Source organism: Panicum hallii, chromosome 3 (assembly GCF_002211085.1).
Source record: "Panicum hallii strain FIL2 chromosome 3, PHallii_v3.1, whole genome shotgun sequence".
Lineage (NCBI taxonomy): Eukaryota > Viridiplantae > Streptophyta > Magnoliopsida > Poales > Poaceae > Panicum > Panicum hallii.
Genome location: NC_038044.1, coordinates 45,501,603 through 45,522,670, shown reverse-complemented (window position 1 = coordinate 45,522,670; position 21,068 = coordinate 45,501,603). Strand labels below are relative to the sequence as shown.

Genomic DNA, 21,068 nt, shown 5'->3' with positions numbered 1-21,068 from the left:
GACTTGTTAAAAAAACAACCATAAATCGTGTAAAATCATTGTTTCAGAAAAATAAATCAAATGAAGTTTTAATATTTTAAAAACTATAATTGCAGCTATAATTCTCAGAACTATGATATTAATTTTTTCTAGAGCTAAAAGTATTTTGCAAAATGATGAGGTCATCTCTTTTATTGCTAAGAGTACTTACAAATATTTTCAAATCATATTATGCAGTACATATACTATTATAATGTAAGGTTAGTCATGGATGTTTAGTCTGAGAAATTGCTTCATTATAATAGATGTAGCTAACTTACAATTGGCCGTAATATGAGACGGTCGCACCACCACTCCTTTTATAGAAAGGAGAGGAACTCTTGCAAGGCTAGCTTTCCTCTTTTGCGGAGCCGATTAGCTCAAGCACGCGCAACAAAGCAACAACACAAATTAGAACTAGAAATCAGGGAAGTTAGTGGATGCATGCTGGAAAAGAGAGAATAAAAAAAGTATGAATGATGTCAGCGCATGCATGTATAAATGAGGGGAAGAAAAAGAGAGGACAGGTGTGTGCATGCACACAATTTCAAAACTAAAAAATGTCTTAGTTTCAAAATTGAGCATCCAAATTAAAATCCGATTATACCACAACACTTGTTTCAATAAGAGTTCAAAATAAGATCTTTCATCACTATGTTCAATGATATATTTTCTTATGTAAGAAAATATTTTTAGTGTACACTAATTTATTTATGATTTTTGAAAATGTTGCTTACGACTTTATAGAAAATCGCCTTTATTCACCTGACTTGAATTAAGTGAATATTCATGTTCATATTGCGAATATATATGTGATGGTGTGATATAAGTGTGAAGGCAACTACTATGTTAGAGGTAGACTAGGTTCGTGCCCGCACGTTGCTACGGGCGGTAAAAAAATTTCACATCAATACGTAAAGTATGGACAACAAATGATATTTTTCAAATCCATTGATACTCACACGCAAACATTCACATAATACTTGTCCTTTCATAGTCTTACACAACCCATGCCGCTTCTTGTTGCTGACAACAATCCTAAACATTGTGCTAAAGATACTTGTCCTAAAGTGAAAGCAATCCTAAACAACTGAAGTCTATTCCTACATGAATCTCAGCATCCAAAGATACGTTTTGAGATATCGTAGCAAGATTATGATTCTTTACATTCTTGAAGGAAACATTGTGCCCTGAAGCATCCAAAAGCACAAACAGTAACTAATGTTCCCTAGTCCCACCAACTTCTTGAGCTCACCAATCTTCATCGATTTCAATCAAGAATTCACATACCAACTACACCAACAGCACCAAATTTTCTTTAAGGCACATGCAGGTATATATGCAGGCTGGAGTTTCCTTGACTGGGATTATGGAGTCGATGCAGTGCTCGCACTTTTGATCATTTACAAATTCTATTTTTTTTCTGATTTCTATTTATGTGTACAAATTATAGAGTATAGACATATGAAGAACTAACCTAGGAAAGGAAAAGCTTGCCTACCCTATTTATCTGCAGCCTATACTTGAGTAAAAATTCTAATCACTGCCAGTGATGCTTGATTCATTTCTTTTTTTAAATAAGTGTTAATAAGTAGAAGCATCATTACTCCATAGGGGAAAAAGTATTTAACATCACAAAATTTTACACGTATTAGAGCTAGCATTTCTAATTTATATTTCAGTTTAACTTTAATATGCTGCAAGTATCAGTAAACCTACAAGACAAGATAATGATATATCAAAAATAGTTACTTTGAATAACTGCAAATAACCACCACGGACGATGTTGAGACCAGACGACAAGAAACTACGTAACTACAGAAGGCCAATAAGGCAATATAATTACCTCTGCCCTGGTGCCTCTTCCCCTTCAAACCGCATCCTGAATCTCATGCCAATAGAATAATTGTTCTTTAATGACTCCGTATACTGATCATATAGTATGATGAACTCTGAGGGGCTCATCCTAACATTGACATTTAGAGACCAGACACAGGGTTTACTATCTTTAGTTAGAACAAATTGCAAGTTGCAATTTCATGCAAGATAACTAAGATAAATCAGTATATTTTGTCTCTGAAATGTAATCAGCTTGTCGCGGACATGTCAGCATACCTAGGTTTGCATTGTAGTATGCAATGAACATGGATTTAGTGTTGATGGCATGCCATGCAGTTGCAAGGACTCCAAGGTGCATGCTTTGGCTAGATATGACTGACGAAGTTACGTTAGACAACTGCCTCATAGCCCACCTAACACCAACTCGAAGTTCACCATTTTCTCCCCTGCAGAAGGCACAACAGAAAGTTAGCACTGGATTGGAGAATTGCTATCATGCTAGATGGGCAGGAAACAGCAGCAGACCTGAGGAAAATGAAGGCATCCCCAGCAACAAGCCTTTTAGAACTAACAAGCCTTTTAGAACTTTAATATGCTGCAAATATCCATATTATTAAATAAATATGTCCATAATGATTCATGGGAGTTGGTCTAACATAATTACCCAAATATGTCCATAATGATTCAAACAGGAGTCATTCTTCTCCTTTTCACCTGATAATACACCATCACATGCAGACAGGCCAAGAGAAGCTTTTTAAGTCGGTATCACGGAGTTCACTTCAGAAGTCCACATCTGAACGAGAATGACAAGGATGCGAACGTGAGTGATATCATGATGTATATATAGTCCAAGGCTCAACAAAAGGCAAGCTAGTCCAGGATTCAGCTAAAAGATCATGGAAACAGACCTGTTGGATGCATGCAGACATTTAGGATCAGATTGATAAATCACTAATAAAATGAAAAATGACTAATGCTTAGTTTACGAAAAAAGATGTGTTTCTCTGAGAAAAAAGAAGATATGTTTCTTGACATAACAGTGAGCACAAGAACATACCATTCGAGGTAGAATTTTGTTAAACTGAATTTCACCTAAACTTGGAAAATTCACTGCTCCGTAGCATATTGCTAGGATAGCAATAGTTCTAAGAGCAAAAATCAATGAATCAAAATGTCACAGTAGTATTCCAATCATATATATACTTCAGACAAAATTTGAATCAAGCAATAAGCAGTTTAAAATAGATTAATAGAGTGAATAATCCACCTGCTGGAGGAAATGATATTGGCCAATTCATCATCCCCTTCTTCTGCACCTGTGCAAATATCGCACAGCAAGGGTCAATCACACTATAAACTTGAACCCAAAACACAATTGTGTTAATAACTTAATATGCAAAACTGTATATCATTATCATCTGATCAATCGCACTCACCTTGGCGCCAAAATTGAGGAGAACCGAGAATCCAGTTTTGTGGCATTGAGAAGCTGTGGGTCACAGTAGCAACTTCATGACTCATAAGTAGTTTATTGAATGAACATATATAGGGATGCCCTGTCGCATGAAATGACCAGCGAGCTAGAAACTTACGGATAGATACAGATTAATTACGTGATTTAGAAACCTAACCTTACAATAAAGCACATTTTTTTAGATGTACTAATTTCTCAGCACGAAAAATAAATGACTCCTTAAAGTATATAATCTGAATGATTGTAGAGATGAAATCAATATGTGCCAGCACTGTGGTGATCATGTCTGCCTGCAAGCAATGCATAGGCTGCCTCCTGATATAGTATGCGCAATCATGATCAGATAAAGTAAGCAATTCAGGTCATTGCCTGATCAGGTTGTAAAAGATTTGGTTACCTGCTCAACAACATATCGAGCAAAGTACTGGCCGGCATCCTCTGTGCAGAACGAGAGCAGCTCTCAGCTCGTAGAGTCTGTCAGCACTACCACCAGCGCGCCTTCCCCGCGCTCTTTGTGAATACAAGTTTACCATCTGATGGAACATATCTCCTTCACCATCATCGTCAACATGAGAATCAATTGAAACCATTCATACGGAACCCCTCCAGGTAGGCGTAGTGGCAAAAGTGAGGGCTGACAGAGGGATTAGCTGCAAGGTTGGGGCTTTGGGGCCTTGGGTTTGGGGGGCTCGGAAGCGCAAGTGGAGCCAACGTCTGGACGGGGGCTAGCATACGCGGGGAGGAGGCATATGGTGGCCGGTGGGGCACAAGGAGGTACAACAGCTATGTGGCAACAACGACAAGGGAGGGGGGCAGCACTAATCGGGCATGGTGCAGTTTCTTCCCGCCTCCATCGGTTTCGCCTGACTGGAGGGCGACGCTTCCGCGAGCGGCCGACCGTGGCGGAGAGTGGTCGGAGATCCGCGGCGAGCGGCTGCGAGGAAGCCCGTTGACCCGCGTGACTGGAGGTTGCCGGATCCGGGTGTGCGGCGCTATAGGCGGGTGACCGGGGCGGAGAGAGGTCGGAGATCCGTGCATGGAGAGCGGCAGCGCGCCGGCCCGTAGATCCGCATGATTGGAGGTCGCGGGATCCGGGTGCGTGGAGCAATGCTTGACTTCGACCCGAGTAAGGCCGCGGCGGTGATGGCGTTGTCGACCCGAGGCGGCGCAGCGGTGCCGTGCCGATCCGTGCTAGGCGACGATGCACGACGGACGACCCGAGGTGGCGCAGCGGTGCGGCGGCGGCAGAGGAGAAAGGGGACGCGGCGGCGCACCTTGGCGAGGCCGGGCGCGGGAGGGAGGGAGGGGAGAAACAGGGTCCTCATTGGTGGGGGTGAGTGGAGGGTGAAGGCACTGGGCGCCGCGGCGGCGGCATGGAGAGGGTGTGGGCATTGGGGCGGAGCGAGTGGGTAGGCAGCGTGCTGTAGTGAGGGAGAGGGCATCGAGGCGGAAGAGATGGAACCAACGGGAGAGGCGTGCGGGGTGGGAGGCGGGTCGGGGGAGGGTCTGGGAGGCGTCAGATCGCACGTGAAGACCATCGGGCGGCTGATGTACACCCGAGAATGGACGACGGGGGAGGGACTTAGGCTGTCTCCAGCGGCTTTCTGTAAACCGTTCTATGCTGTATGTATAGAGAGATTCCATTCTCTATTGCTCCAGCAGCGTTCTCTAAATGGTACTCTAAAATAGAGAACGCTACAAATTTCCTCTATATATAGAGATTCTCTCTCCTCTTCTCTATTTTTTCTTTACGTTTCAAACACTGAATTAAATAAAAATAAAATATGTCCATAGCCTGGGCATAAAACCCGAGCCCGAAGCCCGAAACCCGAAAAACCTGAGCCCGAACCCATTTAGCCCGAAGCCCGATACCCAATGGGCTCCCGCGGGTATTGAACCGTGAAACCCGAATTAATTTCGGGCTTGTTTGGGTGGTAGGCCGCGGTACCCGAATTACCTGAATAGCCCGAAATATTTTAGAAGCAGGAATCCAACGTGCCCACTTTTGACCTCAGCCCACTAAGCCAGCCAGAGCTCGTTCCGTCCTCTTATTTTTGTTGACTTGCAGTCTTGCATGCTCTTTAATACTCGTTTGTTTGGCTATTGTTAACTATTGATCATGCTTTAAATCCGTACATGTAATACTGATTTCTAACCTGATATCAAATTTCGGGCCAAATCGGGCTACCCGAACCCGAACCCGAAATATTCGGGTACCCGAAATTTCAGGCTTAGCTTTTGAAAACCCGATTTCGGGTAGCATTTCCCAATACCCGAATTCCCCAAAAGCCCGAAAAGCCCGACCCGAAAAATTCGGGTAGCCCGAATGCCCAGACTAAGGAGGGACGACAGGGTCGCAGGAGGGCGTAGACATTGAAATCTGTGTCACGTTAGCTCCTTTTTAGGGGTGTTTGGATCCAGGTTCTAGTCCGGATCACATCGGATGTTTGATACCAAATAGAGGAATTAAACATGAGCTAACTGTAAAACTAATTGTATAAGTTGGTACTAATTTACGAGACGAATCTATTTAAGTCTAATTAATCCATCATTAGCATATGTTTATTGTAGCACAACATGATCAAATCATGGACTAATTCGTCTCGCGAATTAACGTCCATTTATGCAATTGGTTTTGTAATTAGACTATATTTAGTACTTCTAATTGGTGTCCAATATCTAACGTGACCGGACTAAAGTTTAATCCTACTAAACCAAACAGGCCATTGTTAGTAGAGATGGATGTTATTTCCATACTCCCTGATATGCAATTTGGCAAATCAATTGGGCATTTTAACTAAATCGGTTTGATATTTTTCTATTCTTATAAGCAATTATGTCTCTTTAAAAATGATTATTGAAACTTATATTTTAAAGCTCTTAAATTTGGATGCCCGATTTAAAAACTATGATTTTTTAAATTTTAAAACACTTTACATGCGCTCACGTTGTTATTTTATCTTATTCTGCCTTTTGTAATAATTCAACATAACATGGATCCTACGGTAGTAAAATATACAATAGATAGGAGTGTGCGTGGTGAGAGATAAAATTATGATCGGTTTATATGAAGTTATTACCCATTATCTCATGATGGTAAATCCTTAGCTCAATCAATTGAGCATACAATGGTTTATCACGATGTGATACTATGAATTTTTATGGATTAAATTGACCATATATCTATGACTTTGTGAGGAATAAGATGGTGGCGGACTAATCCATTTTATATCCTAAACCAATTAAAAGAGTGAGGAGAGAAAGTGCGGACCACACCATTCACCTTCTTCATTTTCGCATGATCGACCAAATGTTTACGGAGCAATCGAGTTTTGTTCGCAGTTTTGAAAACATCTCTCCCCAAAGTCCCTAACTTGTCGGCTTGTCGCATACTCGCATCGCGCTGCACGAATCAGATTAGAGCTGCCCCCGGCACCCTCCCCCGCTCTCGCCGCCAATCCATCGCCCAAACTCGACGCCGGCCATTCCCATGTCTCTCGGCCGCTTCGGCCGCGCACGCTCGTCGCTCTTCCTTATCCAGCCCTTCACCACCACCACAGCAGCCGCCTCCCCATCCACGCACGCCCCCTCCTCCGTGTCATTCCTCGCCCACCACCTGCTCGACGAATTCTCCCGCCCGCGCTCCACCCGCGACGCGGTCCGCCTCCGCCGCCTCGCCGCGCATCTCTCGCCGCCCGCCGCGGAGTCTGTCATCCTCCGCCTCCCATCCTGGCGTCATGCTCTAGACTTCTTCCGCTGGGCCGCCGAGCAGCCGGGCTTCCGCCACTCCTGCTACTCCCTCAACGCCATGGCATCCATCCTGCCCCCACACCAGCGCGCGCACCTTGACCGCCTTGCCGGCGAAGCTGTCTCCTCGCGCTGCCCCATGACACCCGGGGCGCTGGGGTTCCTCCTACGCCGCCTTGGCGCCGCTGGCCTCCCCGACACTGCCGCCCGCGTCTTTGATGCGGCGAGGACTACACTCAGCTGCACCCCGAACTCATACACGTACAGCTGCCTCCTCAACGCGCTCGCCAAGGCTGGTCGCGCGGATGATGTTGAGGTGAGGTTGCGCGAGATGGTAGCGAGGTGCGGTGATGAGAGCGTTGACAGGTACACGCTCACCTCACTCCTGCAGTGCTATTGCAACGCGGGCCGTCCTGACGAGGCAAACACCGTGTTCCAGAGGATGAGTGACAGGGGATGGGTTGATGAACACGTACTGACGATGCTTGTGGTGGCGTTCAGCAAGTGGGGGAAGGTAGATAGCGCAGTTGAGCTGGTTGGGAGGATGGAGGCACTGGGGATGATGCCAAGTGAGAAGACATTGAGTGTTCTGGTCCATGGGTTTTCCAAGCAGGGCAGGGTCGACATGGCCATGGAGATGTTTGACAAGATGGCCAGATATGGATTCCGTGTGGATTTGGCGATGTACAGTGTGTTAATTGAGGGTCTGTGTCAGGGAAACAAGATTGGGAAGGCAGTGCACTTGTTTGAGGAAATGAAGAGGAATGGGGTCGTTCCTGATGTCCGTTTACTCAAAAAGATAATTGAGACATTCTGTAGTGAAGGACATTTCACTACTGTATTTCCATTCATCAATGGAAATGCAGAGCATCTGAAACCCGGTACTGTTGTCTCAATATATAACGTAGTTCTAGAAGGGTTTGTTAATAGTGGAGACATAGAAGCAGCTTATCAGTTGCTCAGGTCCATGATGCATGGTGGTCAAAGGGTTAGTAATGATAACACTAGTGGTTTGCATCCGTTTGTTATCAGTGAAGGTGTTAAACCGAACTGTGATTCGTTTAACATTGTTGTGTGCGGCCTTTGTAAGTTTAAGAAACTGGATCTGGCTTTGGCTCTCACCAAGGAAATGATTGGGCTCAATTGCAAGGGAAAGCTTTTGATGTTTAATGATTTGATACTTGAATTGTGCAAATCAGATAGACTTGATGAAGCATATCAGATGTTTAACAAAATGAAGGATCTTGGTTTGAAACCCTCGGAGTTCACATACAATTCTTTGTTTTATGGCATTTCTAGAAGAAAAGACCCTAGTGCTGCCATTGATCAACTGAGGGAGATGCGGACAAATGGGCACAAACCATGGATTAAGAACTGCACAGAGATGGTGCAGCAGCTTTGCTTCAGTGGCAGGATAACAGAAGCCTTGCAATTTCTTGATGAAATGCCTAAAATGGGTTTTCTTCCTGACATTGTCACATACTCTGCAGCCATGAATGGAATGTGTAAAATTGGAGAGATAGACAATGCACTGGAGCTTTTCCGTGACATTTCATCCAAATATTATCTTCCTGATGTGGTAGCACATAATATCTTGATAAACGGATTCCGTAAATCAGGTAAATTTGATGAGGCACAAGAAATTATGGAAGAAATGTTGAGTAAGGGTCTGTTTCCTTCTGTAGTTACCTACAATCTTATGATTGATATTTGGAGCAAGTCGGGCAGGATTGACAAAGCAATCGCTTGCTTAAATAAAATGAGTGATGAAGAGAAGCCACCAACGGTTGTTACATATACAAGCTTGATAGATGGACTTTGTAGTGCTGGAAGACCTGATGAAGCCATTGTTTTGTGGTGCAAAATGAGGGAAAACAGTTGCGCTCCAAATGACATAGCATATACTGCTTTTGTAAATGGATTGTGCAAGTGTGATCGAATGGAGACTGCACTGAGGTACTATGAAGAGATGAAGATGAAAGGTTATGACTTAGATATTTTTTCCCTATTACATTTCATAAATTTTTTGATATCACATGGACATGCCAGCAAAGGATGTGATCTTTTAAAAGAAGTTCTCCAAAAAGATGTGCACAGTAGTAATATGAAAATGACAGGCTTTATAAATAAAGCAGTTGAGGAGCTGTCTAAAGATGGAAGGATATCTTCAGATATCAAAATACTTGTAGATAAGTATTTAGTTTCAGGGGATCAAACTACACACAATGAAGATGGAAGCAAATGAGATCTGTTGCTGGTATGGGTTCTGTATGTTCTCAAGTTTCTCTATAACTAAAGAGTCATGATGTCAGCTTTGAGATTCCAACTTGTGCATATTTTACTTTGTTTTTGTCTACACGTGTTGTTGCTTCATGCAACATCTTTATGTGGGAAGACCTTTCTTAATCGACCTTCAAGGTATGCTCAATCCTAAAAAACTTTTCGGACATCATTCCTTGTGTTATATCAGCAAAATGAGTAGTAAAGAGAATGCTCTCCTCTTCCTGTTCCTCACTACCGATGAGCTTACTTTATAAGATCGCATTGGTCATTCTTGGTCGATGTTTTGGTAAGGTCATGTGCTGTTGTGTTTTGGTCTTCTCACCTCTTAATACAGTGATATGCAGATCTCATGCATATTTGAGAGGGAGAAAAAGGAGACGAGCTTACTGTACTCCTTAACAAAAATGGTTTTATCAAATATGTAAATAGGTACATATCTAAATAGGTGTTTTCATGGTCATGTATCTCGATTTGATGGGTACATTCTAGTTATATTGGACTAGATATCATGTTTTGATCATATTATATCTGAGAATTCCATGTCTGCTTTGAAATACTATGTAATGTACTGCTCCTTTTACTTTGGCTTGAGTTGGTTTTCTCTGCAACTAAAAAACCTCAAGTGGCGACACTTTTTTGCTCGTACGTCGCCCCTCCACTAACCGTTGTCTCGCCAAAAATCCTTCTCCCATCACCCTCCCCCTCCTCTCCGCCTTCCCCTCGCCCTCCCCCTCCTCTCCGTCTCCCCCTCGCCCTCCCCCATCGCCGCTGCCGCCTCCAGCCTCCATTGCCCTCACTCTCCAGCATCATCTCCGTCCCATACGCCGTTGCTGAGAACGCGGCTGCCAAACACCGAGCGTCGTGCGGTTTGCACGATCAGCATGGCGGCACGATCACCACGGCAGCGCGATCAGCAGGGAGGCGCGATCAGCAGGGGAAGCGCGATGAGGACGGCGGCGCGATCCCATCGGCGCGATCAGCAGGGAGGTGTGATGAGGGCGGCGGGGCGATCCACGATCTGTTGGTGGGGATGGTGGTGTGATCACATCTTCACGGTGGGGCGATCCACGACCTGTTGGTGAGGTCAGCGGCGCGACATAAATGCTACTGGCGAGCTGCCTCAGCAGGCCCTTCTTTTTGGGTGTGATCCGTCGCTGAGGGCCTGTCGTGGCCTGTGTCCCGCGCGCCGTCTCCTCTTCTCCTTCGCTACCCCCGCATGGGCAACCGAGCAGAGCCGCCGCCGCCCCTCAGATCCGCCGCCTACCGGGCGTCTCCCTCTGATTGCCCACATCCACAGCTGCGCCGCCCTCTACTCCACATCCGCCTGTCGTTCCCCGCCCACTGTTGGGGTTCTAACCCTTGTGTAGGCAGTATCTAGGCTAAAACAAACTAGTTGTAGGCAGCAGCACGCCGCATTTACTGCTTGCATGCAGCCCGTGCACTAAGGCTCTTTTCCTTGTAACTTGCACGTGGTCTTGTAGCCAGCGCCCTTTATTGTAACTTGTCCCCTTGGGACTTCTACTTAAATCAAAGCTCATAGCAGCAACCGGGATCTAGTCGAAGCCCTAGTGCAAACAACCTCAAAGGTGTGAGTGTGTTCATCCCCTCCCAGTCAAGGCAAACCACTCGGTTGTGCCTGAGAAACCACTTGGTGGGAGGTGGATTTTCAACAATTGGTACGAGAGCCTAGGTTAAGTATCCGTTGGATCAATGGCTCCATCCAGGAAGCCCGTTGGGTCTAGGCATGGCTCGAGGGAGAGCAAGAAGCCGATCGAGGGCGAAAAAGGTTTCCATGGGAAGGAGGACCTGACGCCCAAGGACCAGTGGCAGGTGAAGAAGGAGAAGATGCCGGTCGGTGAGAAAGATGGGGGGGGGGGGGTGGAGGGTCATTGCGAATGACTCTATAACCTTGCGTCGCCACCGGAGGCGTCCCTCCCTTCCCCGCGTGGGCGGCGCTACCGGGATGGGGAGTGGCCAGCCGTTCAGAGGGTGGTGAAGGAGTCGAGTGGCGCAAAGTACCCGACGCTGACGAGATCCAACTACACCCACTGGAGCCTGGTCATAAAGGTGATGCTTCAAGCCCGCAACCTCTGGGACGCCATCGAGTATGGCTACTGCGACTTTCAGGAAGATTGCATGGATAGAGGTCCTTATCCTCTCAGTACCGCCAGAGATGGTGTCGCGGGTGGCCAAGAAGCAGTCGGCTGCAGAAACATAGGATGCCATCAAGACGATGTGCGTTGGCAGCGACAGTCCAGAAGGGCAGGGCCCAATAGTTGCGGAGGGAGTTTGAAGCCATGACGTGTCGCAGCGGCGAGAAGGTGGATGACTTTGCTCTGCGCCTGTCCAACCTCGTCATCAACTTGGAGGAACTAGGTGAGGAGATGGAGGAGTAGCGAGTAGTGGAGAAGCTCCTTCGGTCGGTGCCACCTCGGTTCGACCACCTGGTGACATCCATTTAGACGTTGCTGGACATCTCCTCTCTCTCACTAGAGGAGGTGACTGGGTGTCTGAAGGCGCAGGAGGATCGCATGGACCGCGCCGACTCGAATCCCGACTCGGGCAAGCTGTTGTATGCTGATGCACTGCGTCGGCGAGATCGTGAGTCGTGCGAGGGCTCGTCCAGGACCGGAGGCAGCAGGAGCCAGTGGCTGGTGCCCGCCGGCTCCAAAGAAGAAAGCAGTCGATGGCGGTGAGATGAGGAAGCCACCGCGCGACGACACCTGCCACAACTGTGGCCGTGCTGGCCACTGTGCACATGAGTGCAAGTAGCCCAAGAAGGGGCAAGCGCACCTGGCCCAGGCGGAAGAAGAGCCGTGCCTTTTCATGGCACAAGTCTGTGTGGAAAACCACTCGGAGGAGCCACAAACCGAGTTGTTTTTTGTGCAGGAGGCTAAGGAAGTAGTCGAGATGGTCAAGAAGGCGGCTGATGAGTACTCGGGCGACTAGGGGTCGGCCGCGAGCCTGCTCCCCTGCCTGCGACGACGGCTACAACAACAACCTGCATCGAGGAGCCTCGGGCTCAAGCCTACCTCGGAAAGGGCGGGGAAGATGAGTTGATGGAAGGGTGGTACCTGGACACAGGGGCCACCAACCACATGATAGGGCGGAGCGACGTCTTCTCCCACCTCGATCGGGCCATGCGCGGCTCGGTCAAGTTCGGTGACGGGTCGGTCATGGCCATCCATGGCTGTGGCACTGTCATCTTCTCCGGGAGGAACGGGGAACACAAGGGCCTGGATGGGGTCTACTACATCCCGAAGCTGCGCAACTCCATCATCTCAATTGGGCAACTTGACAAGATCGGGTCCAAGATTCACATCGAAGATGGTGTCTTGCGGATCCGTGATCGTGAGAGCTGGCTGTTGGCAAGGGTTCCCCGCAGCGGGAACAGGCTGTCCGTGCTGCGACTGGAGGTCGCGAGGCCAGTCTGCCTCACCACATGCCGTGGCGACGATGCCTGGCGGTGACATGACTGGTTCGGGCATGTCAACTTCGGCGCCTTACAGCAGATGGGGCGGAGGAGCATGGTGCGGGGGCTGCCGCAGCTGGCTCACGTTGAGCAGCTGTGTGACGTCTGCGTCACCACCAAGCACTGGCGCGCCCCCTTCCCCAAGCAAGCCAAGTACAAGGCGGACAAACTGCTCGAACTTGTACATGGCGACTTGTGCGGCCCCATCACGCCGGCAACTCCAGGAGGCCGGTGCTACATCCTGCTACTGGTGGATGATGCCACGAGGTATATGTGGGCTGCTTTCCTCGCAGAGAAGAGCAGTGCACCGGAATCCATAAAGAAGATCAAGGCGGCTGTGGTGAACAAGTGCGGGAGGAAGCTGAGGGTGTTCCGCACCGACAACGGCGGCGAGTTCACAACGGCGTCCTTCGCCGAGTACTTTGCTGGCCAAGGTGTGGAGCGGCACCACTCTGCGCCCCACACGCCGCAGCAGAACGGCGTGGTGAAGCGGCGCAACCAGTCGGTGGTGGCAATGGCGCGTGCCCTGCTGAAGCAGAAAGGCATGCCAGCCATCTACTAGGCAGAGGCGGTGAGCACGGCGGTGTTCCTCCTCAACCGCTCGACCACCCGGGCCCTCTCTGACAAGACGCCATATGAGGCGTGGCATGGAAGCATGCCGGCGGTCCAGTTCCTACGCACCTTTGGGTGCCTGGCGTACGTAAAGGAACTCGGGCATCGTGGCAAGCTTGAAGACCGGTCGACCCTAGACGTCTTCATCGGCTACGAGGAAGGAGTCAAGGCCTATCGGGTGCTGGACCCAGAGAGACAGCGTGTGCGCACAACGCGCGACGTAGTGTTTGATGAAGATCACGGCTGGAACTGGTCGCAGGAGGAAGATGGTAACCCTGGGTGCAACTCCGACTTCGTCGTCGAGTACCTGGTGGAAGCTGCAGAGGAGTCAGCTACCCCCTCGAGTGCTTCTCCAACTTCCCTTGGTATGTCTCCGAGTACTATGAACTCTATTTTGAGTACTTTTGGGGGTGAGGCGACCCTGCCCCCCCCCCCACCCCCGACTGCTTCCCTGACTCCCCCCTGCTCCCGCTGGTGCGACTCCAAGTGCTCATGAGGGCAGTCCGAGTACTCGTGAGGCCCCTCCAAGTGCTCGGGAGGGTACCCCAAGTACTCGTGAGGCCACTCCGAGTGCTCGTGCGGGTACTCCAAGTACTCGTGAGGCCACTCCAAATGCTCGGGAAGGTACTCCAAGTACTCGAGAGGCCCCTCCAAATGCTCGGGAGGGTACTCCAAGTACTCGAGAGGCCGCTCCAAGTGCTGATTCACCTACGAGCGCTGCTCCGAGTTCTTCCCCGACTTACGGCAGCAACGACTCGCACCTCGACAACGATCACGATGATGCCCCATTGCGCTATCGCACAATGGAAGACTTGCTCAGTGAGCCGCACCTAGGCCTTGAGCAAGTAGAATTCGAGTAGGCGGAGTTGATGCTCACCAGCACGAGGGAGCCATGCTCCTTTGCTGAGGCGGAGCGGGAGGAAGCCTGGAGAGTGGCAATGCGCGATGAAATCAACTCGGTTGAGCGCAACAAGACTTGGCTGTTGGTCAAACTCCCAGCTGGGCACCAGGCCATTGGGCTAAAGTGGGTGTTCAAGCTGAAGCGCGACGAGGCGGGAAAGATCATCAAGCACAAGGCGCAATTGGTGGCGTGCGGTTTTGTTCAGCAGGCCGGTGTCGATTTGGATGAAGTATACGCACCTGTGGCTCGCATGGAGTCGGTGTGAGTGCTTCTGGCTCTTGCCGCTCAGGAGGGCTGGACTGTCCACCACATGGACGTCAAATCGGCCTTCCTGAATGGAATTCTGAAGGAGGAGGTCTACGTCAAGCAGCCCCCCCGTGTTCGTCGTACTAGGGGAGGAAGGAATGATGCTGCGGCTGTGTAAGGCCCTCTATGGCTTATGGCAGGCGCCGCGGGCCTGGAACGCGAAGCTTGACTCGACGCTCAAAGCACTCGACTTCAAGCAGAGCGCGCACGAGCACGCCATATACAGGTGGGGTGGTGGCAAGCACGGGGAGCCACTGCTGGTCGGTGTCTACGTCGACGATCTGGTGATCACCGGATCATCTAAGCAGGCCATCAACAAGTTCAAGAAGGAGATGAAGGGCCAACTCCAGATGAGTGATCCTGGGCTTCTCTCCTTCTATCTTGGCATTGAGGTGCATCAGGAGGGCGGGCACATCACTGTGAGCCAAGCACAGTATGCTGCCCAAGTCGTGAAGATTGGCGGGATGGAGGGGTGCCACCCACGCCCATGGAGGAAAGGCTGCGCCTGAGCCGCGACAGCATCGCTCCGGAAGTCGTCTCCACCGAGTATTGGCGACTAGTCGGAAGCCTCTGGTATCTCCTCCGCACGCGACTAGATCTGGCCTTTGCAGTTGGATTTGCGAGTCGTTTTATGGAGAGGCCGACTGAAGAGCATATGAAGGCGGTGAAGGGCATCCTCCGCTACATCAACGGCACGCTCGACTACGGCCTGCGCTACGAGAAGTCGACCGAAACAACTCAGTTGGTTGGCTACAGCGACAGCGACCACGCCGGCGACATCGACAATCACAAGAGCACCAGCGGCAACCTCTTCTACCTTGGGAAGTGCCCGGTGAGTTGGCAATCACTCAAGCAACGAGTGGTGGCTCTGTCATCATGTGAGGCAGAGTACGTTGCAGCTACCGTGGTAGCAACTCAAGCGGTTTGGCTCGCGCGACTACTCGGTGAACTCATGGGAAGGAAGGCTGAATGTGTGGAGCTCATGATGGACAGCAAGTTGGCACCGGCGCTGAGCAAGAATCCCGTCTTCCACGAGCGAAGCAAGCATATCGAGTTGAGGTACCACTTCATTCACGACTGCATTGAGAAAGGATTCATCGACACCGACTACATCAACACCAAGGATTAGCTCGCTGACATCCTGACGAAGGCACTCGGGCGAGTAAAGTTTCAGGAGTTGCGATCTAGGATCGGGATGATCTAAGTACCCTCGAGCAAGGCACACAAGGCTTAGGGGGAGAATTGTTGGGGTTTTAACCCTTGTGTAGGCAGTATCTAGGCTAAAACAAACTAGTTGTAGGCAGCAGCACGCCGCATTTACTGCTTGCATGCAGCCCGTGCACCAAGACTCTTTTGCTTGTAACTTGCGCCTGGTCTTGTAGCCAACGCCCCTTTATTATAACTTGTCCTCTTGGAACTTCTACTTAAATCAAAACTCACAGCAGCAACCGGGATCCAGTCGGAGCTCTAGTGCAAACAACCTCAAAGGTGTGAGTGTGTTCATCCCCTCCCAGTCAAGGCAAACCGCTCGGTTGTGCTTGAGAAACCACTCGGGGGGAGGTGGATTTCCAACACCTGCCTCCTCCGAGCCGTCGCGGCCACCGTTGCTGTTGCCCCCACGTCCTCCGAGCCCTCCGAGCCGTCGCTGTCGCTCCCGGTACCGCGGCCCCTGGTACGTGACCGTCGCCAGGCGTCCACAACTGCAACGGCCGGCCGGCCGGCCAACCCACCGGAGCTAGGCGGGCTGATTGCGCTCGCGATGCCGCCTTCGCCAAAAAAAAGTCTGATTCGTGCTCGCCCCATCCAATCAATCGCAGCCAGTGCTCGCCCTCGCGCCGATCGGAAGACGGCCGCCCGTGCAGGTCTCCCTTGGAACGGGGCGAGATGCAGGTGCTTATGTCAATGTCAACACGAGTACGGCTGTCGTCATTGATGTCCAAGGTGAGCTCTCCATCCTGTTTTCCGCATCTTTCTTCTGCCTCTCATGTTTTTGTTGATATCTTATGTAGTTGTAGAGGCTGAGAAAGTTACTTGAGCTGTGCCCTAGGGCTAATTTATATCTAGCTTCGCCTCTGATATCTGATGATTGAAAAGTATATTTTGTTCTACTAGCAGTCTTATGCCAATACCTTTTTGCATGTCTTTATACCATTACACCTTTGCATGATTGCTCTTACATCAGAGAGCTGCCAAGTGTTTTGTCCATTTTAATGGTACCAGCATGAAATTAGTATCCATATGTTCACTAAATTCTGAATATGTATGTTGTTCCTAATTCTGTGACCATTTTTTTTGTTTGCAGAAATATATGTTGAATTTCTGAATCCAGCTATCAAACATTTGTTCAGGTGGTAATAGTTTTAGAATATATGTTGAATTTCTGAATCCAGCTATCAAACATTTGTTCAGGTGGTAATAGTTTTAGAATATATGTTGAATTTCTGAATCCAGCTATCAAACATTTGTTCAGGTGGTAATAGTTTTAGAATATAACAAAATGTCTAACCTGTACATGTATTTGGGTAAATTCCGAGTGTGTCACCACTTACCAAAGCTTTGATATCCCACCACGCGAAGGTCAGTAAGCTCCTCTATCAGTAGTAGTGTTTTTAAAAAATCTGATAGAGAACCACTTTGTCTTGGTAAATAGTAGATATACTTATATTTCTGATTTAATACGTGACCATTTGTACGCACTATCTCAACCTTGAATCTTGTGGGAAAAAAAACTGGTGCTTGATATGTGAAAGTGCAGCTCCTCTTGCTCCTGGATACTTCTTGGACTGCTGATACGATTGCTGAATCACTAGGGATGTACCTGCATTTGTCATTTTTTTCTGATTAGGCCAAACATGATCTGCAGTTAAACATGGGATGGTGCCCTCATAACCTCCTCTTTTCTGTGATAACATTCTGCTTTTCGGAAGTACTAAAAATAAAACAAAACCTTTTGAGGTTTTGTTTGTTTCTCATTCCCATGCCTTTTGATATATATTATTTGCCCCTGGGGCACATCGATCTACATGAGGTGCTGTTGTGGTTCTAGTCTGTTACATATGCCATTTTTGGAGCTATCCAAAGTTCCTTATTTTACCATAACCCCTGGAATGTTTTCAGTATTGAGTGATTTTCATGTGGGCAGTTTGGTTCTGCAGCCTCCCTGTTTTGCATGTGTTCTCAATGTTCAGAGTTTTTGCTATTTCTGAATGAATTGCACACTGATTTCATCCTTTTTACTTTGAAGGACATCGATCTTATCTTAGATCTGTTCTCCTGTTGTACAAGGGTGCTTTATCTAAATTGTTTCTTTGAGCCTCATATGTGTTGACCAGTTGCTGCTGCTGCTTGCAATCTGAAAGACTGGAACTCTGAAAGAGATGAGACATGGAGTTTTAGAAAGGAGATTTGAATTCATGCTATAATTGATATACTTTGGAGCTGCAACTGGAAATGAGAAAACCTCTGCGGTTTAATTGATGAGTTGTAGAGAGAAAAAATATTTTTTAGATTTCCTTTTTATGTGAATTGATTCAAAGAAAAAAAAGATGCTAAGGAATTTGTGACAACCATCAGATTCTGACAGTTCTTAACTCTCAAATAAACAATTAACAAGCTATATGTAAAAAGTGAAATTAATCAAACAATATATTTGCACTACTACCTATGCAAAATAAAAATGTAAGCAATGAACATCTGTGAACTTTGTCAAACATTTCTATCAGACATAACAAACATATGAGTCACGTAATACACCAAGATTGTATCTCAGGCATCGAGATCTGGGAACCAGATCCCATGTCGTATCGACATTCGTATCGAACGTGGCCACGAACACAGCAACTATGAAATGAAATGAGCTCCAGAGATTGCATATCACCTAGGGCTGAAGTGCAGGCTACATGACATTTAGCAATGAGAGAATTTCAACAACGTACCAATGCTACCCATGCTCTTATGTATTGCACTAGAAATGTTTTGCCCCTACTTTTTGTGATACTTTTTTTATATTATAATATGAACCGTTATGAAGTTTTTTATATCATGGTTACAATCTACAAACTTAGTGCAATTTATGCTCTACCGTGAGTCAAAAACATGTACCTGGACATGACCTGAAAACTACTCCGGATTGGTGCAAAGACATGGTGTATCTTGGTTTGTTAAATTTTAAAACTATTGTGCAGAGGTTTGCGTGTGGATATCAATAAGCCTAACCATGTAATGTTTTCCTCATGCTCTAAGTATGCTCTAAGTAGTGCTATGAAATGTTTTTAATACCCGTAGCAACGCACGGGCACGGACCTAGTAAGTAATTAAAACTTGAATGGTGCCACTTTTAATTCATCATGATTCAGCTTGCTATTTCGTGTTCCTTGATGCTTGTATCCAAATTGTAATGAACATTATCAGTTAGAATAGGTATACTACGTAATCATCCATTCTCTTCTGGTTGCTTTATAAATGCAGAGTACTAAGTCTTTCTAGTTACCCCAGACAGAACAGCCTTTTCAGTACCTTATGATTATTTCTTTATCTTTGTCCTGCAAATATTTGGCAGATGTTGCCTCTGTGTATTTCTGGGTTCATGGAGAAGTGCTATTTTGATGCTATATCAGAGTCAGCTTATCATAATTCAACCAGCATACCAGTACTGGGAATTCTATTTACTTTTATCAGTTGTTTAACAATACATGGTTGAGGGATGTAAATGAGAAATGCTTAATCTTATGCATCCGGTGGGGGCGTTGAAGATGCATTTTGAAATAAGGCATGGGGACTTGGAGTGAAGGGTTCAGAATCCATTTGGCAACCCGTACAAAGGTTTTGGATAATAGGTTTTCAATAAACTACGTGGTTCAGATTTAATTGATCTGGATTTAAAATCAAAATCTGAAATCAGCTATTTGACTGGCAATCGTCAATCGATGCAATTAACGTTTAAAATAAAGCTCCACTTGAAAAGCTGGAGATATAAACCATCTGAAGTCTTTCTATTTAAGGTCCACGGTTGGAATCTCCAAGGTTGGAATCAGCTACAAGCCTATCAGATGATGCTTTGTAGGCAACTCTCTTTTGCAAGTCAATGTTTATTCTGGTCTGTGCTACATGAAGAAGCTAGATAATCTCTTATGTGGAATTAGATGATCACTGACAGGCACAAAATCAGGAGAAATAATGTCGGGCGGAGCTTTGAATGCAATTAAATTGCTTTTGCTTTTTGAGAATTCTTGGCTACATAGACATCCAACCATTGAGCAGCACCATTCAGTTCGAGTAAGAGTCACTCTAAAAAAAGGTTGGAGTAGAGTTCATAAGAACATTGTTAATTGTTTTCAGTTATGAATTGGGAAGCAGTTAATTTCACAAGACCACAAATAAATCGTTCCGAGTTCTTATTAGCTGTTTGGATTGAATAAGCAATCCTCTTCAATTATTTTCAGGTGATTCGCCATGTTTCTGTTGTTGATTGAGACTTATTTGTTCTGTACGAACATGGTGTTTCATTATTTTGTGTGGGCTATAATTACAGATGAAAATCCCATGTTTTAAGGGTATGCTCATCATATTGTAATCTTGAGGGTTGGGCATGTGATATCGTGGCAAATTGCATACACAAGATTAAAGAAATACCATATGTTTCTTTAACCATGCTGTAGGAATAGATGAGAGGATATGTAAGTGCTTTTTTTATAAAGAATATGTAAGTGGCTTAGCTTGTTTATCATTGAATAAGATAAAACATTGGTTAAGCTTGTGATACTATGACTCTGAGTTTCTGATAATTCATGTCTGTTTCAATTTCATGAAATATGCATGAGCAGGAAGATGATGCAATGCAGAAGGTAAGAACCGTCTGCAAGGTGAAGTTCTATCGGGCGCTTCTATAGTGTTTTGTTTTTAATTATAAGGTAAATATAGCACAATGGGATACACCTATTTTTTCCTTTCATGTTTCATTTTATCTGTTCTCTATTTCATTCAGGTTTTATGATGATTGATTGGTCGTGTGATTCCCATGCTAGCGTGGAAGGTGGTTTATGCAAAAAGAAAAGAAAAGAAAGAAAGAAGGAGAGAGACTAGACAGGGGAAAACAGTTATGAAAGAACAAATAGTCGATCAATCCATCAAGGTGTGAGGTAAAAGGAAGGATCATTATAGATATCAAGCTTGTCCACGATGCTATGTGCGGTAGATCTTAGAAATCAGAAGACAGAAACAGCTCTGCCGAAGCAATACAATCCATGCTTAGTGTTCTTAGCTGCGCAAAGTTGACTGTAGTTGCATGAGAATACCTGTGTTTGTCATTATTTGTTTGGCTGATATCGTTAGGTTATTCATTCAGTTGGCACATCTGTATATGCTTTACACGTGCAGTAGTATATTTTTGAGCCAATTCTCTCACTACTATAGAA

At 46.7% G+C, this 21,068-nt stretch overlaps 1 protein-coding gene and 1 pseudogene across 1 annotated transcript; one reads left to right on the top strand and one right to left on the bottom strand.

The window, feature by feature from the left end:
- Window positions 1-933: 933 nt before the first annotated feature.
- On the bottom strand, window positions 934-3,924 carry LOC112885444 (annotated as a pseudogene).
- Window positions 3,925-6,732: 2,808 nt separating this feature from the next.
- On the top strand, window positions 6,733-18,087 carry LOC112887809 (putative pentatricopeptide repeat-containing protein At5g08310, mitochondrial). The gene is made up of 2 exons (XM_025954077.1): window positions 6,733-9,338; window positions 16,958-18,087. Exon 1 carries the CDS (start codon window positions 6,825-6,827, stop codon window positions 9,324-9,326), a length of 2,502 nt encoding a protein of 833 aa, XP_025809862.1. The 5' UTR covers window positions 6,733-6,824; the 3' UTR covers window positions 9,327-9,338; window positions 16,958-18,087.
- Window positions 18,088-21,068: the final 2,981 nt, after the last annotated feature.